Source organism: Etheostoma cragini, chromosome 1 (genome assembly GCF_013103735.1).
Source record: "Etheostoma cragini isolate CJK2018 chromosome 1, CSU_Ecrag_1.0, whole genome shotgun sequence".
Taxonomy (NCBI): Eukaryota; Metazoa; Chordata; class Actinopteri; order Perciformes; family Percidae; genus Etheostoma; species Etheostoma cragini.
In genome coordinates this window covers 28,984,575-29,000,930 of record NC_048407.1, presented here as the reverse complement: position 1 = coordinate 29,000,930, position 16,356 = coordinate 28,984,575, and the positions used below count along the sequence as shown (strand labels likewise).

Below are 16,356 nucleotides of genomic sequence, written 5' to 3'. Positions count from 1 at the left end.
CCCCCCCCCCCCCCCCACTGCAGAGAGCCGACAGGATTGAAACAGCAGAAACTTTCAGCGACTTTATAGTGAAAAAACATTAGGCGTCCCTTGATGTTAAAATGTAAACCTGTTGGCAGGACAGTCTGAAATGTTTTGCACGGTCTTTCACTGTTCGTTGGTAAATGTGAGCTGTTCGATTCACACATGTCTTGCCTTTATATCAGAAACAAGGAAATGAATTTGACCCATTCTCACTCCGCTTGGTCAGTAGCTTTACATGGGACTGCTGGGTTTGTAGCAAGTAATGAAAATGTGATCGGACCCGTAAGCAACTACGTACCTTGCTTTCCGATAGTTGCGCCTCTGAATCACTCAATTATCATTGGTTACCTGCCAATGTGATCGGTAGATTGACAGTTTTACCCGCCAATTGCTAAATTCACCCGCATTTGGCAGGTGGTTGAGTGTGTATATATCACAAAATATGTTTTTTTGTAATATTAAATAGGTTTACTGTTAATAATAAAACTTTATTAGCAGTGCAAAATCATACAGATGGACAAACACTACTTCAGTTGTAGTTACCGGTAGTATTGTGAATTTTTTTTGTTTTGTTATAAAGATTGCAGCAGTTTAAAAATAATTTGTCAATAAAGATTTTCTTCAGATTTGACAAGTATTTATACATGAGAACTCAGAACCACTATTTCAATTTTACTTTTGTTAAAATGGTGTTATGAAACACAATCAAATCATCACCTGCTACTCAGGCTCAAAAAAGATCCTTTTCATAGCGGACATTTTGACTTGTCACAGGCTACGTTTACACGTGGCCAGCTATTTTCATAAACGGACATTTCAACCTCTCTGTTTTCCAAAATAAGATCGTGCACAGGTGTCAGTTTTCAGAAAAGTCAAGAGCATGCCCAACCTGTAGGTAACAGTGCAACAAGAAGCTCAAGCCCATGTCTGCCAATCAGAATCCCGAAAATAGGAACAACAGCAACAAACCTCTTCCTCTCTCTTCGCTGCCTAAACCTCCGCTTTGTCTCAGTTTACATGCAAACGAAGATTTCCAAAATTTTCACTCGGGACGGAGTTTTTAGAAAGAATCGTTTTCAGAGGCAAATTCAGCCGTCGTTAATTTCATTACAACTGTGCTTTTCATGTGATGACGAAACAATTTAAGCATAGAAATCTTAAGCAAACAAGAAATGGTTTGGCGACATAGCCAATCAAATTTTAGCTTCTAAATTGCATTCAAAGTGAAATTTATTTTGCACTAATAACAATTGAACTAACATAGTTCCACAGCTAATGCTAGATGTTGTTGGTCCAAAAAAAGGTATAGACACTGAGGACTTCGACACTTGCTTATTCAGAGAAGTAGGCTTTTTGCTGAGACCAAAGTAGTACCATAATGTAGTTAAAATAAAAACACCTCCATCTTCTGTTTATTTGTACTCTATGTGAATTTGTGTGATGGTGCTGTTTTTGGCAGTTGGTGTTATCATGATTTTCCAATTGACTCTATTTGTTTTTCTAGTCGTCACTTGGATCCACAAATTCTGCAGCAGGACCATCGTTCCAGTCGGCTGGCTCCTATGCTCCACTCAGCAAGGCCCCTGTCCCACCATACAGCCAGTTTGGTGTTACACCCCTTGCAGCTCAGCAGTTTGGATCTGCCGGAGCAGGAGGTAAAGCGTTGTTAAAAATAAGTGTCTATTCACTGTATGGATTCACAGGATGTACCACAAACAGAGGCTGTGAAAATGGATCGTGTTTCCACATGATGATAGGATTTACTTTTGTGACAAAAACGGACACAAACTGTTATCTGGGATAATTGCCTATTTCAAGTGACAAGGCAAGCACAATTTGATTTTTGTTCTTGTAATGGACTAGTTTCAGAATGTGGCAGCAATGCAACATTGCGAATGCTGGCTGTTGTAAAACGAGGATTTAAATGAGACCGGAGGGCGTAGCGTCCCTTTAGCTCAATCGCTAAGCTTAGGAACGCCGCTGTTCTTACCATGTTTTTCTGTGAAAATCATGATGTTGCAGTCCATGATTCATTCATGTGTGATGATCCGCAGCCGCAGTTCAGCCATTTTTTCCACAAGAGATTGTATTTTGGCGAGGAAAATGCTCTGTAGGATTAGCCAAAGGAGTTAGCTTTAGCCTAGGACCTTATCCGTCCGTCTTCTCTTGTTTTTTTTCTACAGTTTCCAGTCTCAATCTTTAAATTATTGTGTTATGAATTCTGCTTATAGTCACTAGTTTTAACTCTGCTCAAAGGACTTTGAGAACCAGTGACCTTAGTGGATTAATGTCAAGGTTAGAAGCTGTAGATTTTTCTTTTCATATTTTACTGCCATGATTTGTCTAAAGCTTTTTAATGACCACTCAAGCAGTTGAACAATTTTTAAACAAGCAAAGCATCCGTTTCTCAGGCAATTTTGGACATTTTGAATCCTGCTTATTTGAACAGAGCACAGCTGCATGTCAGCTTTTGAGTTTCCTACTGTGCACCTGAACCCCATGATGTGGTGCAATGGGATTAGTGGAGACGAATACGCATTTTAAAGTACTTAAAGTGGAAAAACATTGACATATTAGACATAACGTACGTTGGCATATTAGTAAATATTAGATGTCAGTGTTTATTTCCAATATAATGGAAGAACCTTCCTGGTCAGAGTTAAAGTAATTATTTCCAGGTATTTTGCCACATGTACATCATACTGAATGTTATGTATGACTCGACATTGGATGTATCCCCAAACTGTCATTGCCTCTGTTGGCTGCTGCAAGATAAACTATGCTGCCCCTGCTTTTAAGAAAATCATATAGTTTGAATCTTGCTCCGCTGCTTTCTGCAGGTCGCACCAGCCCCCAGCTGGACTCTTTAACCAAACGTCCAACCCTGGAGCAGGCAGTGAAGGCCCCACCATCTGCTGCCCCAGCACCGCCTGCACCTGTAGGACAGAGGAGTCAGGCGGGGGTGGCCGCTCCCAGACCCACCACTAGCAGTGCTGGCAACCAGAAGCCCCCAGACCTCCTGGAGCAGAGAAAGGGTGAAGATACACGGACTTCTCATGGTTCATTTCCACAACTATAAAAGTTTGCTAATCTGTGTAATGTCTGAAGTATTTGGCATATTTTACTAGGTTGCAATTGTGTGCGTGTAGATAATAATCCACTGTATAGCACCTATCTAAACATAGTTACAAAGTTCTTTTACAAAATACATGAGAGATCGGCATTTGTTAGAGCCTCACCACTTTACATTGAGTTAAATTGATGGTAAATGGTGTTTTTGCTGTTTAGCTCCTGAGGTTCAGAAGGTGTCCCAGCCAGATCATGAAAAAGCTGCTCTAGAAAACCGAGACCCCAACAAGCGTCAAGCTGGTATGTAGTTATTAACACAGTATTTTACATGCACTAAAAATTTGTTTTCATAAGTAGTAGTAATAATAATAACAGTAGTAATTTTAACTTATGGACAGAACAGGGTTTACTGTGATTACATCAGTTTTCCCCTCAGAATGTGTCTGATTGTTGGCATGGTGATTGTTTATATTGGGGAAAGAAAATCATTTAATTTAGAAAATCTTGTCTAATTTATTTACTAATCTCCTAGTATTTAATTTTTAGTTGATAAATTCCAAATCTACAGTGCAATCCAAACATATTTGTGTTTCTGTGGTCTAACACATCGGACTGATTGTGACAGAACAATGAGGTTTAAGTGCTGACAGTCAGCTTTAAAGGTGGTTGGAGGTGTGCATTACCAGGAAAGCCATGAGGAGTCTGATGTCTACAACCCAGACTACAGCCAGGCACAGACTGAAAGACGATTCACAACAATTATTACATCTTGGTGACTTACTGTTAATGTTTGTTTTTTTTAACTTTGGCACATATTGGGGCTTGATGCATTGGAATGGCTGCAGTTCCGACACTGTTTGAGGTGGATGTAACATCCTCAAATTAAAGCACTTAAATCTCTAAGGCATGTTTTTATTTTGAATTAATTGTGCGGTAGTATAAAGATAGCGTAACACTGTCCCAATATTTTTTTACTGCAGTGTGGGCCTAGATGTTGCTTGTTGGAGCATTGCTAGATTTCAGTTTTCCTCTGTTCATTTCTCAGCTGGGGCTCAGATCACCCGTCGTGGCCGTGGAAGGGGAAACCGCAGCAGAGGTACAGTAAACGTACGTAGGGATGGCGCCATGAAGTTTGAAGAGGACTTTGACTTTGAGACTGCCAACGCCCAGTTCAACAAAGATGAAATTGATAAAGAGCTCCAGAACAAGCTCAAACTGAAAGGTACGGCTTCAAAACACTCAATTCCTATAGGGCAACAACGGGAAACCTGCCAGGACATGTCAGTCTTCAGCTTTTACATTGGATCAGATTGACATTTTCTCATGACATGACACTTACACCAGCTACAAGTTGGAAACCCAGCACTACATTTACATTTCACAACTGCTGGGCATTTTTCATCAGTTCCATCTAAAACACAGAAGCACTCATTTACCTCCTTGTTGTTAGGTCACTCAGTATTTAAAGTGCTTACTATTTTACAACATGTCTTCCAACCACAGATGACAAGACTGAAAAGGCGCTGAATGGAGAAGAAGCTGCTGAGTCAGAACATGCAGCCAATGAGGGGACCAACGAGGAGGAGGAGGCTGTGATAAACACCTACTATGACAAGTCCAAATCCTTCTTTGATAACCTGTCTGCCGATGACTTAAGGTACCTCAATATTTCCACACTTTAAACTGTTGTGCAATTGTACTCAATTCATTGTTGTTTTTTAAATAAACCTAAAACTATTCTGATAGAATGAATTCTGATGCTATTGCTCAAGGCTGTTCTCAGACTTATTACAGCAATGCTTACACAAAGCAAGGGTCTATATTGATGAAAAAGATTAAATACAAAGCAGGTGGTCCAGTTTGAGGGATCATTAGGTTTTACGACTCTGGAAAGTCACCTAGAAATTTGTTTGATATTCTGTCTTGATGCCTGCAAGTTAAAATGTAGAATTATTGCACATTGTTTTCCACATGATTTTATTGTAACTGGACAGGCATTTAAACATCTGATTGGCACACAGTGTTTAGCCAGATAACGGAGGACTGCGGTGCAACAAAGCTCAGTGAGGATCAACATTTTTCCAGAGTACCCTTTTTTTTTTCTCTGTTAGAGCTGTATTTAATTGAATTGGGGCTCTAATTGAACTCCATATGTGTTACTGTCGGCCTGAACGGTATCTTTGTGAAATATTCTCAAAACTCACTATATCATTTAAAAAAATGATCATTACACATGTATTTAAAAGTGGGAATTGTACTCATTGAAACACTAAAATACATTTGCTTTTTTCTTATAGTAAAGGGGGTGAAAGAGGATTTTCAAGGTAAGACACACATTTTTCTTACATGTGTTGAGGGAGGCACCTTAGGTGAATATGACCAAAACATTCATGTAAATGTACAACCTACATAGATAGTATCACAAAATAAAAAAGTATTTTAGATATTAAATGTGAAAATTTAAAAACTCAGTGCCGGTAAAGATGGCAGAAGGAGGGCAGCCACAGCAGCGTTCGGTGAGCAAAAAAAGGCAAATCCAGCTCCGTGGTCTGGGAAAAGTTAATGTTGGCTAACCCTGCGGTGCCTCCCCCTCCCCGCTCGAGTACACTTAGTCCCCCGACACGATGTCTTCACGTACTGTTTAAAACTTTTTCCAGCTGGGTGCATAGGCCTACCGCTCAAAACCAACATGAAAAATCATAGTAATGTTCCCTCAGCATTTAGTTTATGTTAAACTGTATGTAAAATGAGTCAACATGAGTTATGTAACGTTATTCTAAGGTACCGTCTATGTGCTGGATTTTTCCTTACGTAGCTAGTAAATACGCTCACTGAGGGCAACACTGTGGTTCATATGTTAGCACAATTTTTAAGTAATGACAGTAGGCTTGTAGTGGTCACAGTGAGTGAAAAATGTGACATGTAATATTGTGTTATGCATCTGGAATTGTTCATTCGCTGTGTATAGTTATGTGTGATATCTGTAAAGGCTGGACCGGCTCACAGTAGTAAAACAGATTTTATTCTCATCCAAAGCCTCTTTCTGTGAGATAAAGAACAAGATTATACCCTGGACACTATCCTTTATATCCAAAAGTTAATGTGTTAAATAATTGAGATTTCAATATTGACCAAAATGATTGTGGTTATTTTTCCCATAATTGTGCAGCCCTATGTTTGCATAAAATGTTCAAATTGGGAGCCAGAATATTATTTTTTTTAAGCCAATGGTGCCTCCCCTTACATCAGTATTATTTGTAGAGGTGTTTGTTACCCAAAAAGTTGGATCCTGATGGGTCTTTGTGTCTCAGGGAGCGAAGGACAACCTGGGCGGAAGAGAGACGAATGAATGCTGAGACATTCGGGATTCCTCTGAGGCACAACCGAGGAAGAGGAGGCTTCCGTGGCCGAGGCTTCATGGGGCCCCGTGGAGGCCGAGGGCGACCACTGAGCAGAGGTTCCTTCGGGCCACCCCGGGGTCCTCCACCTGGTTTCAGAGGCGGATTCAGAGGTGGCAGAGGAGGCCGGGAATTTTCTGATTTTGAATACAGGGTAAATCTATCGTCTTTAGAGCTCAGACATCACATACAATGCTTAAGTATTATACAAGTGCAGGATGTAGAAAAAAAGAACAATTTACGTCTGTTCTAAACTTTTGATGTTTGTTTTTTTTCCAGAAGGACAACAAGGTGGCTGCATAGTACTTTAGCGATGGATCCTCAAATAATTTTAGCCCCTCATCATGAAATTATTCTTGTTGAAGAAATCTTTGGTCTCAATATTTGACAAAAAGAATGAAGACATCCTTTCAGTCACCAGCACCGACTGCTTTACATCAGGGGTGAAAGTGCAGCTTCCTTTTCTCCACTTTGAGAATTAGGCTTTTTTGTTGTTTTGCCCCAGACATTTTTTTGACAAGCAGTCATCAGATGGACTAGAACATGTGTAAATACCTTGCTTTGGAGTAAGTCTGTATTTTTGCATCGGTCAAGTTTATTTCTTAGTGAAATTGTCTTTGATATTGAAAGCTGTTTGCAGAAAAGCCCACTGAATCTGTGAGTGGATCACAGTCCATGTGATCAATAGCTTTACTTTTACTTTATTTCATTTTTTGATCTTATGACATATGTCGGCACCAAAATTCACTGCTCTGCCTGTTGCACCGTATTTTTCTCTGCTCAGACTTGCTTACCTTGGTTGCCATGCGTTCAGTAGTTTTTACCCAGTTTGCAGGAAACCTTTTTTATTGGACATCCATTTATTCTCAATGAAGCAGTGAGCTCAAGCCCAGCTAAAAGAAACTAAATCTGAACTGAATATTGTAATGAATGAATGAATGTATATCTATCTCATCTTCAACTTGGTGCCCCCTCACGCAAATTGTGGCTCACCAGACGTAATCGTACTTGTATCATTTAGAAATGTGCATTCAGAATTTAGAACCGCGTAGATCATAGTTTGACCCCATAATCCTTCCACTTTGGATGAATTATACATTTCTGCTTTAGGTTTGTGGCTGGAACTGTGCTGATTAATGGCGGCAACCTAAAGCCCCAATCAAACTGAGCAAATTTACAGGTTGCAAATCACGAGGCGCACCGCACTGCCTTTTTTGTTGAAGTCTTCGTGTCAATCTTGCTAGGCAAACAGCGAATCACCTGTCCTCAGCCAGCCATTATTTTTGCTTTGAAGTGAAATGACGTCAGGCACTTGTTTAGCTCTGAAGTGAATTTGTTTTCAACTTGAGGCATTCAGGGCACTCACAAAAGGTGAGGCTCAAAAAGCTGCCCTAAGGTGCTAAAATGCGCTCTGTCTGATCCGGGGCTAATGCAGGCAATCAATACGAACTAGCCATTTGATTGATTAATGGGGTTTACGGCATTAGCTTTAGAAACATTATGTTTACTATAGAGTGTTTTTGGTTGGGTCTGTTTTTGTATAGTTGACTAAACAAGGAGCATTCCCATGATTTGTGTCTGTGAAAGAGGAACATATTACTATTTTAAGTTCATAGAAAAGGAAAGCCTTGAGTGTATTCAGTTAAAACCTGCAGTCAGAATGGCCTTGAACAAGCTAGATTTGATTAGATTTTTTTTTTGAAAGCTCTGCTATTTTGCCAAAAAGAAAAGTGAGCATTTGGTTGAAGAAAAAAAAATTGTCAGCATCTAAGTACATGGTTTCTCATTTTAGTACTTCAAATCTACCTTTCTATGTCCAAAACATACTGAGCCATCCGTTAATGTGTGTTCTTTTGTTATCAGCATTGTTTGACTTGTGTTACAGTTGGGTCAGCAGCATTGTTTTTCCACTGTTAGCTGTAAAAGTGTGCTTGCAGTGCTTGTTCGCAGTGGATTGTTTACTGAAAATGGGAAATCTTGTTTATGATTGAATGATGATGCTGTCTCAAAACGTATGTTCAAAAATGTCTGATAGATATCAGCCCTTTGACCTGTTTGTAGCTTTTTGTTGCATTGTTGTCAATGGTAGTGTTCTCTGGGTTGAATTATTATTATCATTACTATTTTTTTTTTTTACCAATTTGTGAACAAAGGGACTTGACCTGGATTTGGTGCCGCTTTATTTAGCGGGAGGATATTTCTGTCTTTTTGGCTCTGATTTGTTCGTACTTTAGGGAGTGCCTTCAGAGTGTTGAATTTTTATAGCTCTCCCTTTAACTTAAAAGTCGACAAAAGTATTGATAGCACTACAAGTATAGCTCCTTCTCAGTAGCTGTGGTTGTTTAAAACCAAGCAACCCAGTTGAATATGTGCTGTTTAGCTGGAGAGCGCACAGGTTGCTGATCACTGCATGATAACCGTAGGAACCATCACTTTAGGTGGGCTTTTCGCAATAACCAGCAAGACAGAATTTGAGACAAAAAGTATTTCAAACTGACATGTTTTCATATGTTTGTTACTCCTTCCAGTCACTGGAATTGTAAACCAGGAATTGTTTTCATGAGAATATCAGCAAAATTAAGTTTTTATGTAAAATAAAGAGTTGTACAATATCATGTCTCTTTCTTTCTTTTAATCCACATGCTCCTGAATTTTTTTTTTTAGTTCTTCTTCCGCAACGCATATCTCTGAGCCTCGCTTTTATTTGTGGTTATTTTGTTGTAGAAATTGACTTTTTGAGTACAAATTGTTAGTTCATACAGTGGCCTTCAGCAGACAAGACACGTTTAAATGTAACAAAAGAAAAGCAACACCCTACAGTAAAATTTTACTCAAGGTACACTTGCCCACTAAATCCTTTAGTGTCATCATTCTCAGACCAATTAAAAAAAAACACGTGTTGAGCTTATTTACTACATCTCATTATTTTATTTAATATATTTGTGTGATTTTATTATATTCAGGAAAAAACAATGTTTTATTGCCTGGCCATCCATGTGTAACTTATCTAGTACTACTTATTTCCAGTTTAGTTTGGGAAATACACAAGTTAAATCTGAATGATTACATCATATCATAGGACTTAATAATATACAGTTCAGTCCCTGTTTCACGTCAGACCGTGTGATGTAGAATATGAAAAAAAAAAAACATTTTGTTATTTCTGTTTTTTGGTTACACAAAACTAAAACTAAAACTGGCTGAATTTACATTCGAACAAATGACTTTACAGTTGCTACGACGGTTTCTCTTAGGAATATTGTTGCTAAGACGGTTATTCTTAGGGAGATTGAGAATTCTTTCCAGATCCTGTGAGGGGTCATAGCTGGTCCTGGGTCAGTTTGGGCATTTTGGCCTGAGAGTGGCACATGAGGACAGTTCATAGAGTGTTTAAAATGTAAAATGTTATCCTCCGAGGACATACATATGTGCTGTTTAATGTAACTATGTCTACAGTATATGCACGAGGATTCATCCATTGCAGACAATAAAAACAGTAAAGATGGGACAGAGTAGGTTAAATACTTCACATTATAAAAAAACAAAACATCCATCAAGTCACATTTTCAGCTTGGTAACATTTGTTTAACATTACCAGTGGTAGGTTGTGAAGTGCATGTACAGTACAAATGTAAGGTACCTGTGCTTTAAATGAATCTTTTCATGGCACTTTCTACTTTCAGAAGGAAATATTGTACTTTATACTACAATTATATAACATGCAGAATTAGTTACTTGGATTTTTGAGTGGCGTTTTAGGTCTTTGTTCGATAAGACAGCTTTAGACATGAACGACATACAGCAAAGGGTTGCATGTTGGAACCGAACGCCCGACCGCTGCATTACCCCTTACCCCTACCCCTTAGTAGGGGCAATACTAGTCAGAGGGGCAAGAAGCTGCATTACTATTTTTGGCCACAGCAGGAGGTTAATGGGCAGGTAGCACTCTTTCACAATGAGTCACAGATCATCATTTAACGGTTATTTGCCCACCCAGTTGGAATAACAACTTCAACTTCCAGATTATTTAGCCTACATTATATTAATTAAATTAAAATAGCAGTTGAATGGGGTGTCATAATCCTCCCTTTATCATTGTATTAATGCAAGATGGCCAAAATAGTGAGTAGGCTACATGCAGCGGGTTGTGAGTTGCAGCGCGCCAAAACATACGGAGCCAACCAGACCATTAAAACACACAGCGCTTTTGGCCACAGCCATTTCGATCAAACTAAACTAAACAGACATCTCTGGGAATTGACTATCGCCGTCAACTTAAAAAAAAAAACTGCACTTGACTGCAGGCTCAAAGTAGCGTGGGAAGGAAGATCTTGCACTGCCCTTTTCCCCACAGAAGCCTGTTTTTTATCTCCTGAAAAGTAATAACTTTGGCAAATTAGGCTAACGTTAGGCCTACCCTAATTTTAAACTGTTTAGACATGAAGTGTAATCTTTAAATCAGGTAGAGTATATGCTGATGGGGAGGTGGGCTGTAAGCTAAATCAAATTTTCTCTAGCCACAGCTGCCACTGTAGTAGCCTGCTGTTTAGTTGTTTGGTCTGCTGTGAATACAAATCTGTATCTGTGTTTAATATGGCTTTTTCTAGCGTGGAATCAAACCCTGGTTAGTAAGCATGTGAATTGAATGTTGGCACAAATGGAACCCCATATATAAACTCCATACCATTTTCGGACACAGCAAGGGGTCAGTGGGCAGCTTTCAACATTTTGGCTGCTGACAGGGGAGACAATAAAGCCCTAGAATAGAATCTGCATTTACTATGTGTGAATGAATCCACTTTAGAGGAACATGTCATTGTCATCAAATCATTTCAATAAGGTTTCTTGAGCTAGCTAGGCCTGCTCCTAAAAGGATTTTACTTATTTAGCCTAAATGCAGGAATTAAGAGGTTTAACATTAGCCTACATAGGCGTACAAACATAAGATAAGATAAGATAAGATAAGCCTTTATTGTCACCTAAAGGAGATATTTGTCTTAGGCTTTCAAAAGAAACAAATGAAGACACATTGCGCATAGGCCTACACACACAATAACATAGTTAACTTACACAGAACATAATCATACAATATTTCATCCAATGCTTCAATGACTAACCACACACAATACACCCCCTACCTACCCTCACATTCACAGATGTGTAGACATGAAGTGAGACGTCAGGTCTATGGAGCATGACCTATGTGTACAGGCTAAAATAGGTTACAGACCCACTGGCCGACAATAATGGCTGACAATTATGTATAGCTGACGTCAAACAGACGATTGAGCATTAGGCCAAGTAGCCTAGTGTCTGCATTATGCCAAAGACCATTAAAAACGCCTTTGCATTTAACAATCGAGAAATGTAGGTAGATTTCCAATCTAGATTACAGTCTCAGTGCTGACAGGTGTATAGGCATATATGCAGCAATAACGGTTTGGGGGTCTAAACTTGCGAGATTTTGTGATAGAGGGCGTTATCAAATTCTAAGGCTCTTTACCAAGGACCATCTCTATAGCTACACCCATAATGTCACAACGACCAATATTTTAAAGGTAGCCTATGAGGTATTAGGTATTTGTAGGCCTCCGATGTCGGAAACACTCCGGGTTAACTTTTTAATTCAGTATTGTTATACTACAGCTCTCCGGAAGATGGCGGTAGTGCAACAAGATGACACGGTCGTCGATCAACACAATCAAGGAAGAAGACAAAGTCAGTAGTAGAAGACGCGTTCTGTAGTAGCTAGCGTTAAACAAGTGGCAAACCAACTGCGACACAAAATGTCGATTGTCTTTGTGCCAAAAAAACTCAGAGGAAAGGCGAAAATTAACCAGGAAACAATACAGTGGGTAAGACACAAGTAAAGGATATTAAACAAAGCGGCTAGGTTAACTAACGGCAGCTGTTAGCTTAGCTAGCTAGCTAGCTATATCACCGCCCATTCACCTAGTGTGAGCTTTAGCAATTAGCTAGCCACTAGCTAACTTGTTCACAGTTCACCAACGTTAGTTTACTTCACTCTTTGTTTACAATTAGGCTCAATTCATGCTAAATACCAACATTATTTTTGTTCTGTACTTACAACAAAAAATAGTTGGTGTTGCACACAGTGGCTTTGTTGTTTCCAGTAGTCGCTAACGTCTGCTAAAATCGAAATATTACCTGCTCTATTAGTCAGGTCGGTTCATCTTCTGTTTTGTCTGTCCCTCCCAGCTGCTAGATGAAAACGACCAGTTAATAAGATGCATCACTGAGTACATGCAGAAAGGACGAGCAGTGGAATGTGTACAGTAAGTTAAAACAACCCTTAGTGCTCTGCCACCAACTTAATTAGCGTGTATGCAAAATAGTGGTAAGCACAGTAATGCAATATTTGTCTGCACACCGTCAAGTGGTGTGACTCGTGCTGATGCGAATCTCTTTTTATGGGGTACTTTCAACGGATTTTTGTCTTCTCTTTCAACAGATACCAACAGATCCTGCACCGCAACATCGTATATTTGGCAACCATAGCTGATGCCAGCCCAGACATCACGCTTCCCTCCTCAAATGTAAAGACGAATAGCACAGTTAACGAGTAATCACTGCGGTAATACTATAATCGGTGGCGTTCATGAGTCGTTGCTTATTCCTAATACTGTTATTGTTTCTGTTTACAGTCTACATCTAATGAAACCTCAACACCAGCTGTGAATGGGCATGGAGGGACATGATCATGGCAGCTTCTGTCAGTGGAGCGTCAAATATTTGACAATGTGGTCGGGAAATATTTTACATCACAAGAAAACATTTATTAAAAATAAGTTTTCAGTAATATTACCTTTACCAGGACCACTGGTACTTCAGTTCAGTAATGCTATATTGAATGTTTACGTGTAAAAATATTCTGTGAATACAAAATGTCCTTTTAATATGAATTGTACATTAAAACCTTATTTTTAAAGATTTGCTCTTGGGGGGTCAATTTCTGAAATCACTCTGTTCAGAGACCAGATTGTGTAAGGTCACAGGATGCTCAAATATATCAAATGTCTCCAGCAGGGGCTGAGGACACTGAAGACAACATGCAAGGAGAAAAGTGAGCAGCTTTTAAGCAGATGAACTACAAAGGCAGCATTTTGAATTGCTAGTCATTTTTATTCATTTTTTGCATTGCTGGTACACTTGGAAAGTTTCAGTTGCCAGCTCAAGAGAACAATAAGCAACATAAGCCAAGCAGTCCCCCTTCATATCTTCTATCAGGGCAACAAGTTTTATTTTTAATTTTTTTTAATTTTATAGAAGCCACTAGTAAACCATTTGACACAGCTGAGAAGCTAACAATTACAGTCCAAGGTCTGTAATGATGTCTTTAAAAAAGGCTGCAACAGTTAGAGAGATAACACAGACAAAAAGCAACAAACCCTATATCTTGATTGTGCAAAGCACATTAACTATAAAAAGATATATATTTATATGTATATACAGCAAACAATTCTCTGTAAACATGTTAAGTATGTTAGTTTTCTGAAAACATGGTGTCATTTCATAAATACAGGCAACATTGGCATCCGAAAACATCACAAAAAGATAACATTCTGGGCTTTTTAAATACAGCCCATTGCCATAGAAACCGAAGAAACAAGGGCTCGATAACACCCTAAAACACACAATGTTTTAGTGTTTAGCATGGCATATTTGGTAACTTTTATAGATAGATGGTGTAGTTCAACTCTGTAGGAAAGAAATGTGCTTTTTCACATATTGGGAGGTGGAAAATAATGTTTTATGTAATATGCCTACAAGAATACTAACATACAGTAATGGTATAACATGTAAGAAAATACAAAAATAAGATTAATACTGTCAATAATTGTACAAGAAAAATATTGTATTATTAAACGGAACTAAAGTTAGGTTTATGGGAGTTAGTGTCAATCTGGAGCAAACAACTGCCAATTAGAGAGGAGGAAATGACTGCGCTTCTGGGTGTGAAGATGTTCCCTAATGCGCTCATCCAATAGGGTGTGCAACTTCACGGTTTATCAATAATCTCAGATCGCCTCTCATCTCTTCAGCACCATTCATCTTCTGAACAACGCTTTGGTTGAGAATAATATTCTGCAAGTGCTATCAATACCAACATGGCACATAGTTACTGCTATAATTCTTAACTCTGGTCAGTTGTTTGAAAAAGTAGTGTATTTCTCTCAAATTACACCTCTGCAGTGACTTACTATATTTATGCTGAGCCTGCTCAAAGCCTCTTAATAAAAAGAACTAAATATTTATATATCAACTTCAGTATTTTACAAGCTATGAAACAGTAGATGGTAGCTGTATTCTGAGTCATCTTGCGTGAGATTGGGCAGTTACAGCTATGTAGACACAGTATATTTATTATGGGCCAAATGAGAGCATTTCAAGCCCTTGCCCTCTTGAAATCCCCTCATTTACACACACACATTCAGCTGCAGAAGCAAGTGGGTGACGGCCGTGCACGTCTCCAGCTCTTGTCTGAGGAGACGTCAGCTCGACAGACAGAGAAACGACCACAAGACTAACTGCAGCCCGCATGAAACATGCACCGGTCGTTAAAAAACTTCAAAATATGTCTCTTTTTCAAATGGGGATGTTTGACATGGAAAAATATAGATACAAAAATGTTGAGCCAGTGTGTATACTTAATTTTGCCTCTGAGGCTTTGAAATCTTCCAATTCAGTGGGTGTGGACTGTAATGGTTGCAGCTCGGCCCACTCGGTGGCTCATCTCGCAAAGCTACAGGCTCTCGGTGGCACTTCACCGACATTAGGCTGATCAGTACTGGTGAAGGTAGGAGGGCCTGTGCTCATGTTTGAGGGGGAAGGATTTAAAGCCCTTGGTCATGGGTTTGTGTTGCTGCTGCTGCTGCTGCTGTTGCTGTTGCTGTTGCTGCTGCTGGGTGAAGGGAAAACCAGAGGAGATGCCAGTGGAAGGGGAGCAGTCGCTGGCCGTGGACCACACAGGAGACTGCAGCATCTGCATGGAGTCGCTCCACTGGGAGGAAGGGGGGATGTTCATCTGGTACAAGGAAGAGCTGGGATTGGGCATGGTGTTGGTGTGGGTGGAGTGTTGCCATGGCGCTTTGGGAGGCCAGGTTTTAGTTTTGCTGTCCTGTGGAACACAGTGGACTCATTAGCAAAGCTGACAATCAATCAGTTTAATTATGACATACATTAAATGTCCAACTAATTCAAATGGTTTATTGATGGCAAAAAAAGCTGATGCCATTTAAAAAATATCTTCCCCACGAGTAGGTTGCAAAGTGTCAATACTGGTTAAAAGATATGTTCCATCCATGCCCAGTGTTATAAATACTGGGGAGGGTCCTACTTTACCTGGTTATCGTCGCACATGTGATGAAGTGGTGGTGAGGGCAGGGTGCACACCTCCGGCTCACCACAGCTGTGTTTTCTGAGAACAGAGAAATTTAGATCTGAGCCACGTCAGCAATAATGTGTAGCAAAAGGGACAATCTATCAGCGGAGGCCTCAACGGTAAAGCTGACTGCATGAAGATGATGAGAAAAATCCAAGCCAGTGGATGAGTTTGGGACTTACCTCCTCTGTTTAACTGCCGCTACGAGGTCCGGCCCAGAAAACATGGAGAACAAACTGTCACCATTGGCCGAAGACGTCTCGTCGCTGGAGCTGGCCGAGTCACCCTGATTGGCTGACCAGCTGCTGTTTACGGCCTCCCTGAAGACACAACCAAAGGATGTGTCAGCACTGTTACTATTGTACTATCAACAATGTGGTATTTTAAAGAATCACAGGTTCAAATTTATTTCATGATGTCTAAACACCTTGACACAATGAAGAACATCTCAAATTTATGAAA

General features: G+C 39.6%; 3 protein-coding genes across 6 annotated transcripts in view; 2 read left to right on the top strand and 1 right to left on the bottom strand.

Moving 5' to 3' along the window:
* The window catches only part of lsm14ab (LSM14A mRNA processing body assembly factor b), a 9,402-nt gene extending 2,007 nt beyond the window's left edge, over positions 1 to 7,395 (top strand). The window contains exons 3-10 of one of the 3 annotated variants that reach the window (XM_034876737.1): positions 1,529 to 1,679; positions 2,865 to 3,083; positions 3,313 to 3,393; positions 4,139 to 4,315; positions 4,597 to 4,750; positions 5,391 to 5,417; positions 6,405 to 6,645; positions 6,774 to 7,395. In XM_034876737.1, the coding sequence (XP_034732628.1) occupies positions 1,529 to 1,679; positions 2,865 to 3,083; positions 3,313 to 3,393; positions 4,139 to 4,315; positions 4,597 to 4,750; positions 5,391 to 5,417; positions 6,405 to 6,645; positions 6,774 to 6,794 (1,071 nt within the window). In that variant the 3' untranslated portion in view covers positions 6,795 to 7,395. Of the gene's footprint in view, positions 1 to 1,528; positions 1,680 to 2,864; positions 3,084 to 3,312; positions 3,394 to 4,138; positions 4,316 to 4,596; positions 4,751 to 5,390; positions 5,418 to 6,404; positions 6,646 to 6,770 lie in introns of all 3 variants that reach the window. The other 2 variants (XM_034876728.1, XM_034876746.1) reach the window with 2 other exon arrangements.
* Positions 7,396 to 12,095: 4,700 nt separating this feature from the next.
* On the top strand, positions 12,096 to 13,437 carry ss18l2 (ss18, like 2). Its single transcript, XM_034876760.1, has 4 exons — positions 12,096 to 12,346; positions 12,711 to 12,787; positions 12,964 to 13,048; positions 13,157 to 13,437. Exons 1-4 carry the CDS (start codon positions 12,278 to 12,280, stop codon positions 13,208 to 13,210), a joined length of 285 nt encoding a protein of 94 aa, XP_034732651.1. The 5' UTR covers positions 12,096 to 12,277; the 3' UTR covers positions 13,211 to 13,437.
* Positions 13,438 to 13,613: 176 nt separating this feature from the next.
* Positions 13,614 to 16,356, bottom strand: part of LOC117947602 (uncharacterized protein KIAA0355-like) — a 31,071-nt gene continuing 28,328 nt past the window's right edge. For both annotated transcript variants that reach the window (XM_034876689.1, XM_034876699.1), the window contains exons 13-15: positions 16,077 to 16,214; positions 15,855 to 15,930; positions 13,614 to 15,630 (exon numbers count right to left, since the gene is read on the bottom strand). In XM_034876689.1, the coding sequence (XP_034732580.1) occupies positions 15,295 to 15,630; positions 15,855 to 15,930; positions 16,077 to 16,214 (550 nt within the window). In that variant the 3' untranslated portion in view covers positions 13,614 to 15,294. The remainder of the gene's footprint in view (positions 15,631 to 15,854; positions 15,931 to 16,076; positions 16,215 to 16,356) is intronic.

What these genes read in the sequence shown, in the direction of transcription:
- ss18l2 (XM_034876760.1), top strand. Translation starts at nt 12,278, where the DNA reads ATGTCGATTGTCTTTGTGCCAAAAAAACTCAGAGGAAAGGCGAAAATT. An exon ending in ACCAGGAAACAATACAGTGG is followed by an intron (nt 12,347 to 12,710) that starts GTAAGACACAAG and finishes TGTCCCTCCCAG; the next exon opens with CTGCTAGATGAAAACGACCA. An exon ending in CGAGCAGTGGAATGTGTACA is followed by an intron (nt 12,788 to 12,963) that starts GTAAGTTAAAAC and finishes CTCTTTCAACAG; the next exon opens with ATACCAACAGATCCTGCACC.